We start from the raw sequence: 9,139 nt of genomic DNA on the forward strand, positions 1-9,139 counted from the left end.
ATTTTGGAAATGCATTTTGAAAGTGCCTATCAAATGAGTGTTCACTACAAATCGATGTCTATTTTCCATTCTTCATCATCATTTTCCTTTATCTCTACTCTTTTTTTAAAGTCAATGTTACAAATAGTGGAAGACCTAACAGGGTGAATCAATTAATTTCCAACACGATTTAATAACACACAATGAAGCGCATTCTTGTGCTGTCGTAACGCAATAACACATGTGAGGTTATTCTTTCACATCAATTGAATATATTATAAAAGAAAAACCCCGTGAGAATATTCTTACTCGACTATATATAAAAACCTAGTGTCTTTGTCGTATCAATCGTGTCATTTTCCATACCTCATTTATTAAATGAATGCGTACCACACTAATAAAGTCTTGTCGGTGTGGACCAAACAATTTTTCTAATGCATACCAAACGAAAATAAAAGCAAGTTGTTTAGACTGCCAAAGTGGCGTGCTCGCAAAGCATTTTTTTTGACATTCTCGGAACCAGAGCAGAGCAGAGCAGGGAACGAGAGAGAAACAGAGAGAGATGGTCGGACCGGAGAGACCGCGGTTCGTGCTGTTCGGCTCGTCGATAGTCCAGCTCAGCTTCGGCAACGGAGGATGGGGTGCGTCCCTCGCCGACCTGTACGCCCGCAAGGTCTTCTTCTTCCTCCCTTCCTCTTCGTCCTCCCCGTCCAGTATCCGCTTCCACTGTTCTTGCTTTCTTGCTTTTTTTTCGTCTTTTTGTATCCGAAGGGATGACGAAGAAAGAGATTAATGATGGGTCTGGTCTGGGGTCGGTCCTTCCTCGAATTTTCTTTTATGGGTCGAGGGACAAAGTTAAAACGTTATCTCGAACTCGCGTCGTGGACAGAATTCCTGCGCAGTTTCCGATGTCCTGTCTACGTGGGTCACTTCAAGCTCCTTCTCCCACCACAATTTCTTTCTTTCTTTACCTCAGTACGGCCGAATCGATCCCACTGCGACGGTGGCGGCGGGACCCGCACACCCCCGGGGAAAAAAGTCCATCGATCTTATCTTTGGTTAAGAAACTATACCTAAGGCATTGTTAGACAGCCGTGGGAATTTCACCCGCTCCATATCACGCCAGACGAGGAATAGGGATTGCTTACCTCATATCAGCCCAGTCATAGCTTGTATATATTAGCCCAGTCGTAGCTTGTATTTCCACAAACATAGTGTTTTTGGAATTGGTTACCCACCCTTACTGCTTATGAGCCCCCAAATCCCGGCCTATTTCTATCCACCCGACCAACGGGATGGGGAGGCAAGTAAGGGGTCTTCCACCCAGGGTGATTCTCCCGCCTTTATCTCCATTGAGCAGTTTAAGGACCTGCTTAAGTTCATGTCTTACGGGATATTATCACAGCTACTATATTTTTCGAGACATGGGAGCTGCTTCTACCTCCCTTAGTTTTTTTTACGGTCGGGGGTCCTGCAAGGCACACTTTAAATTTTGAGTCTGGCGGTCTTCAGACTTTGACGATAGAGTTTGCAAGTTTTCAAACTAGATTAATGGAAACTTTTGTCAGCTTCAAAACAAATAAGGAAGTTTTCTCCAACATTATAGACTATCACTAATCCCTATTTAAGCTAACCTAAACCATCATTAAGTCTAAATCGACCTCCTAAACAAGTTTAAACACTAATCAAAGGATTATGAGCTAAACTCACCCGATGACAATTCCAAAGACATGAGCGCGACGGTGGTGGCGAGGGCTACGCTCGGTTATGTTCAAAACGTCACGGAGGCGCTTGGCTAAATGGGTCTTGGTGGAGGTGTTTTCTAATTTGGCATGAATGGCGGGCGGACGGCTCATGGATGGGTGGTGCAGCTCTGTGGCGGTGGATGGCGGTTTGCGGATAGTGATGGCCCACAGTCATGGCGCAAGATGGTGGTTGGTTTGGGACAGGACAGCAGCACACGATGCTGTTTTGGAAGCAAAACATAAAAGAAACTAAAGAGAAAAGGAGAAGAAGAAGAGGGACGTGGGAGTGGGGGTTGTCGAGAGAAGGAAGGGGGAAAGGGGAGAGAGAAACAATAAAATAATGGGAGGAAGTTGAGGGGAAATTGCAGCAGAAGAAGTTGGTGTACGTGGGGGGTGGAAAAGTGGGAAAGAGAGGGAGAAAAAGAAGAAAGAGAGAAGAAAATAGAGCAGAAGAAGTTACCGTAAGTGAGGGGGTGGAAAAGTGGGAAAGAGAGGGAAGAAAGAGAAAATAAAAAGGAGAAAGAGGAATCTCGGCCGAAGAAGGAGGATGCGTGAAGAGGAGAAAGAGGAGAGAGAGAAGAAAAATAATAATAACATTGTTATCTTTTTTCTTTTTATTCTAATCTCCGATTTTTCATCCAATAATTTCTTTTTCCGAAATTTCGGAATGTCACAGTATGTTCACTCAATTTTCAAGATATAAATGGTTCCTAGGGCCATCTTTTGATCAATGACCTGCTCAACAAAAAAATTGTGCCCATATTTCGCACTCTCTACTTTTACATTCAAGTACACCAAGATTAATCATTTTCCCCTCTAAAAAAGGTTTGAAAAAAGCAAGTAAATAACATTAAAAAGAAAAATCTAAACTATATAGCCCAAACTTCTTAGTGTGCCACCAAAACACCCAAACTTGTATTGATTCGATAAGAACTTGACTATTTAAGGTGTAGAAATTAGTTAAACAAAAATTGTTGGAAACTTACTGGGCCAATGCAACATCAATGCAATTAAATTTTGATTGACGAAGAATCGATTATCAATGGAGAAAATAAGGGTCAAAATATTAGGATAATTGTCCAAAATGTCATAAACACACACACGCGCGCGCCCACACACACACACACACACACACACACACACACACACACACATATATATATATATATATATATTGTACATCAGCTAATTCAATTTTAAAATTTTCAACTTGGTAAATTTAGTTCTAAACCTTTTTAATAATTTGTTAATGTAGTCCTTCTGAAAATTGCTAATATGGATGTTAGCTATCCTACTTGACATGATCGACACTAATATTGGTAATTTTTGCAATTTTTTTAAATTTTTTGAATGTTTTTTCTTTTTTCCTTTTTTTTTAGAAAAAATTCTTTTTCTTTCCGTTTTCTTGTTTTCCCTATTTTCCTCTACTAGTTTGCAACCTTGGCTATAGTCAACAAAGGTTGCCAACCATAGGCGAGGGTTGTGATACCCTCACCGAGGCCATGGCCAAAGGAGGGAAATAAGAATAAAAGAAGAAAAAAGAAAAAAAAATTCAAAAAAAATTATGAAAATTATCCACGTAAAGGCCAAATATGTCGAGTTAGACGGCTGACATTCACGTTAACGATTTTTGGTAAAAACTAACCGAAACAACTGTATTGTTGAATTGTTAAAAGATTTAGAACCAAATTAGTCAAATTAAAAATTTTAGAACTGAATTAGTCATTGTGTAATGAATTTAGGATATTTTGGACAAATTTCCCTTGATTTTTCAATAGAGTGCATTAGTTTATCTGAGTAGTCTAGGAGTCAAAGCACTACATTAATTAAATATATGTTTGTCCATTATACATATATTTAGTTAAGACATACTAACTTGTTTTCTTTGGCCGAAATAAGCTTTTCTAAATTTCCTAAGCCTTCATCAACCATGCATCTTTTCTCTCTTCATGACCTCATAAAACATGTAATAGAGGTAATTTCGATGAAGAAAACAAGTAACTCCATTTTTTGTAAACACTAAATGACTACGCAAAAGGAGAAACAAAAAACTACAACAAAGGTTGAAGTGGAAGGGGGCAACCCATAACTTTTAAAAGTTCGGGTCTTAATATGCGATAATGTGAAAGCTTCGGTGAGTAATCCATAATTTTGCAAAATTTGAGAGCTTATAATACAACAATGCCAAAGTTTGGGCGGCTTGGAGAAAAAATCTTCAAAGAAATTTCAATGAACCGTTCTTCGCGCACCTACTTTTTGACTATGTAAGAAATTTTGGAAATGCTTTTTAAAAAGTGCTTATCAAACGAGTGGTCGCACAAATTGATGTCTATATTCCATTATTTTATCACTACTTTCCTCCTCTCTACTTTTCTTAATGTTAACGGTACAAACAATAGATGACCTAATATCCTTACCCAAAAAAAAAAAAATATAGTGGATGACCTAATATGGTGAATCAATTAATTTATGACACAATTTAATGACATACAGTTAAGCGCTTTCCTTTCATGTGTAAATCAATACGTTTTAGACACAAATGATAACCATGCCTACTAAAGTTGATCAGTTAAACTCATTTTTAATATGTCGCAATGCGGTAACTCATGTAAAGTTATTCTTTCACGTCAATGGAGTATATTATATATATAAAAAAAAAAAAACCTCGTGATGATATTCTTATTCAATTATATATAAAAAGTTGATATCTTTGTCGTGTCAAACGCGTAATTTTTCATATCTCATTTATTAAAGCATGCGTACGGCACTAACAAAGTCTTGTCGCGTGGGGACCAAATTTTTTGTTGTTAATACATACCAAACGAAAAAAAAAAGAGACAATTTATTTAAGACTGCCAAGGTGGCGTGCTCACGAAGCATATGTTTTTTGTCATTCTCGAAACCAGAGCAGAGCAGTGAACGGCAGAGAAACAGAGAGAGATGGTCGGACCGGGGAGACCGCAGTTCGTGCTGTTCGGCTCGTCGATAGTCCAGTTCAGCTTCGGCGACGGAGGATGGGGCGCTTCCCTCGCCGACCTGTACGCCCGCAAGGTCTTCTTCCTCCTCCTCGTCGAGTATCCATTTCCACTGTTCTTGCTTTCTTGCATTTTTTTTTCTTCTCTTTCTATCCGAAAGGATGACGAAGGAAGAGATTAATGATGGGTCTGATCTGGGGTCGGTCTTTTCTGGGATTTTCTTTTATGGGTCGAGGGAAAAGTTACAACGCTATTGCGAACTCGCGTCGTGGGACAGAATTCCTGCGCAGTTTACGATGTCCTGTCTACGTGGGTCACTTCAAGCTCTTCCTCCCACCACTATCTCTTTCTTTCTTACCTCAGTACGGTGGTGGCGGCGGTGGTGGCGGCGGTGGTGACAGAATCGATCCCACTGCGGCGGTGGCGGCGGGACCCGCGCACGCCCGGCGGAAAATATCCGTCGATCTTATCTTGGTTTTCCGACTGATCAAATCATGCCACACCTTCTCATTTTTATGCTATTCCTTGTTTTTTTTTTTCGTTCTTCTTTCCATTTTTGGAGGTTGCGTTTAGCGACATTGGAAGATCAAGAAAAGGTTACACGGATATGCTCCGTGGATGATGGAATCGCGGTGGAAAGAACTGTCGGGGGAGCTCTGCCGAGGTTTCGCAAATTTTCGATGAATACTTGTCACTCATGCAACGCGAAATAAAAAAAGAATTTTTACGATATAACCCTGTTTCTATTAATTTTTTATTTTTATATTTTCATTCAAACAAATGAACCTTTTTTAAATCTGAAGATGGCATGAATGTTGGTCCTAAAAGTTTCAAACTTTGGACCCAATTGATGTGAGAACATGAAGGTCGTGATCCTTTGCTACCACATCCAAATGCATATTGGTGATGGGACCTTGTTGGTCAAAATGGGTGAATTTTTGTACTCTGGAGTTGTAAAGCTGCCATTCATGACCCTCATTGTTGTGATAGATCCTAAATGTTTGTTAAAATGCTGCTAAAAAAGAAATTGTTAATTTGCCAAACACAAGGTTGGGAAAAAAAAGAAACCAGCTATGAATGCTTGTAGATAGACTCAGAAAATTGTCTTGAATCAAAAGCGAACCGTACCAATGAACATACTAACTGAAAACCTAACAGAAGATATCAAAGAACTGAAGCAATGGCGAAAATTTTCCAGTTTGGAATTCAAGTTTCGATCCTTATTTCATTTGGTTGTCTGGAATACTAGAGAAGCTGTGAATTCTGCAGGCAGACATAATCTTGAGGGGTACTCCGGATGGAACTCGAGGCTCGCTCTTGAAGTCCTGGAAAAAGTGTTTCCAAAGGTATCACTCAAATCTTTGGGCTCTTAATATTTTCTGCCCTTCTTGAAATTATACATTTTCGGTATTTTGCTTGTAGATACATCGTTTGCTCATCAGCATTGTCTACAGATGGGGCTGCATGTTGAAAAGCTTTAGCAGCAATTGTTTGTGGAGGATGTCTAGTTTATGTTCTTAAGATCACATCTCGTGATCATCAAGGTTTCTTATTTTTTAGGTCTAGTGTCAATTAATAAAGAATCTGCGGCTAAATTTCTGTAACTACCTCAATGCTAGGATGCAGCCACACAACCATCCCTGGTGATCGTCTATTTCGGCGGAAATGACTCAATGCGGCCTCAGCCATCTGGTCTTGGCTCTCATGTACCGCTTCCTGAGTATGTCGAGAACATGAGGAAGATTGCCAAATATCTCAAGGTAGAATAGATGATTAAATTGTCTGTTGATGACAATATTAGGGAATGATTTGAACGAGTGCATCATAAGCAAAGAGGTGCGAGCGACTTATGAGAGCGACATTCTTTTCAAGGTTTCTCATAGTCACCATTGTGCACTGATGCTTACTTTCACCACAGAGAGTAGACTAACGCATGATGTAAACTAATAAACTGTAGAGCTCAAGTGATACAACTCATCGAGCCTTTTATTATTATCCCAAAAAGAAAATCTCTCTTTTCCTCTGCTTGAGACAAATTCTAAAGCTGTCATGCTTTCTTAGCAGAGCCTGTCGGATTGTACGCGCGTCATTTTTCTTAGTGCTCCACCTGTCAATGAGGAGAAAATTCGTGAATCTTGGAGGTGTGTTATCTTGAACTTCTCATACTTTTTAGTCTCTGTTTTGCCTGTTGAATTCTGATAGAACTTTATTACCTGGGATCAGCGATAAGAATCAAGAACTAAGGCGAACAAATGAGTTGTGCCGAGTATACTCGGAGGCCTGTATAAAGCTGTGCGGGGAGATGAACATCAAGGCTGTTGATCTGTGGACTGCAATGCAGAAGAGGGATGATTGGGCTACGGCATGCTTTACGTAAGTTTGCTTAGAAACACATGAAAAGGATTGAGAGATGCAGAAAAAGTAGAATAAACAGGGTTACCTCAACCATTCCAGTTCAAACTTCTGTATATGCATATCAAATAAAAAGCACAATACCATTCTAAAATTAATCTAAACTTGTTCTAAAGAAAGGCTCTAAAGCTGTGTCAGTGCTCTTTACTGATAACACCCCTTTCTCAGCAATTGACGGGCTCATAGAATAGCAATGGTTTTGCATTGCAGAAACCAACCACTACAAATTTAGTTTGTGAGGCAGTGTTTAATTTCTTTAGGTAACGGAAGCTCTTCATATCAGAGCTTTCACTAGTATGATTTGCTTCTCAAATAATTCATCTGATTATGTCCAAGGATTGGTTAGCTGCAACTAGTTAATGTTGTGTTGAGAACACCCCTTGTTCAGATTCCACCACATTTCAAACAAGACCTATTCATTAGACTTTGTTACGACCTCCTAACTTGACGTGCATGATCAAACGATGTCCCCTATGCAAGCAAGCAACGGAGCCTGAAATCAGCTCACTTTCAGTTTTCCCTCAATCAGTTGTGAGCACCAAAATGGACGAGACATGTTTGATCCTAATAATAGATAAACTGGAATTGTGCATGGTATCTCAGTTCGCTTTTGGCTGAAAGCTATGCTCTCTGATCCTTTTTATGCAGGGACGGCATCCATTTCTCCCCAGAGGGAAGTAAGATCGTGGTGGAGGAAATACTGAGAGTTCTCAAAGAGGCTGACTGGAGACCGAGTCTTTATTGGGAGTCGATGCCCACTGAATTCGGGGAGGATTCACCTTACTGACCCGGTAGGTCCCAATGGCAGGACGAACGTGAACCTGTTGGATAGCAATTCCCACAGAAGTAACCCTGTAGTAAATACTAGAGAACCACTTTGAGAGCAAGGAGTAGAGACCGATTTCAACTTTTTTCAATGTGGTATTTTGTCCTCCTAATCTGTGCCCCTTCCTGGATCTGTATTCTCTTGGCCAGCATAAAGAAATAAGCACAAAGAACGGAGAAACTGACGATTGACGCCAAGCATTTTGTCCATAATTTACATTTGATGAACCTGGCACAGCTTTGACATGCCTGATGCCCCCTAGTTCAGGCCACAATAGGATTTGCCTTTTAGTTCATGAACAATGAACACAAATAGTAGCTTTCAGACAAGGCAAGCAAAGGAAGAGCCTTGGATTATTCTAGAACCAGTCAAATCATTTGCTTCACCCGAACCAGCTTGCCTAAACCAGTTTGCTTGTGCTTTTTGTCCAACCTTTCCTCATGGAGACCATTGAATTTTTCAGGTTTAACGCTAGCCGTTAGAGGAATGGAATGGGAAGGAACTGGCTTTGTGAGCGGCCGGAGTGCTTTGCGCCTGCATCCTTGCGCCGTGCATGCTCTGCTGAATAGATTTGAACAAGAAGCGAAAAGATATACCGACGCATTATCATACTTATATAGTTTTTCTAAATTCCAAATCTGATATATCAATTGAAGTTTTAAATATGTCAAGTATACTTATAACTTCATCATGTTTAATTTGTTATCAGTGTGCGAGCCATAGTTCTCGTTCAGACTTGTTGTCTTCTGCAGATTGTAGAGGAAACAACCAAAAAGAAAAGAAAAATCAATAGTTTCTTCGATTGACCCTAAAATCGGCCTCAGTCGGCAAGTTCGGTTTGAGGGTTCATTCTACGGTTAATAGGATCATTTCTTAGTTCCAAGACTGGAACCGACCGTGACAAGGGGTAGACGAAATAGTCTGATGATTATAGTGCCATACTTATAACTTCATAGTTTCTCTAGATTTGAGAAATCAATTGAAGTTTTACGTGTGCCAACTATACTTTAAAAACTTATAACTTCATTATGTTTAATTTGTCATCAGCGTGCGAGCCAAAGTTCTCATCCAGAATTGCTGTTGGCTGCAAATTGTAGTAAACGCCACCAAAAAGAATGAAGATCGGTCGGTTCCCATGTTAACCTTGAAAATGACCTAGGTTGATAGGTTAAGTTCAAGGGTCGATTTTAGGGTCAACATAA

At 39.9% G+C, this 9,139-nt stretch overlaps 1 protein-coding gene across 1 annotated transcript; it reads left to right on the top strand.

Annotated features, from left to right (window-relative positions):
- Positions 1-478: 478 nt before the first annotated feature.
- Positions 479-8,182, top strand: LOC104433143 (GDSL esterase/lipase CPRD49). The gene is given in 8 exon segments (XM_018868965.2): positions 479-652; positions 5,969-5,981; positions 5,984-6,045; positions 6,319-6,459; positions 6,764-6,840; positions 6,923-7,072; positions 7,760-7,895; positions 7,897-8,182. Coding segments are annotated over 8 exon segments (786 nt in total). The 5' UTR covers positions 479-541; the 3' UTR covers positions 7,993-8,182.
- The last annotated feature ends 957 nt before the right edge of the window (positions 8,183-9,139 follow it).

The sequence above is a fragment of the Eucalyptus grandis genome, chromosome 1 (assembly GCF_016545825.1).
Source record: "Eucalyptus grandis isolate ANBG69807.140 chromosome 1, ASM1654582v1, whole genome shotgun sequence".
In the NCBI taxonomy this organism is placed as follows: Eukaryota; Viridiplantae; Streptophyta; class Magnoliopsida; order Myrtales; family Myrtaceae; genus Eucalyptus; species Eucalyptus grandis.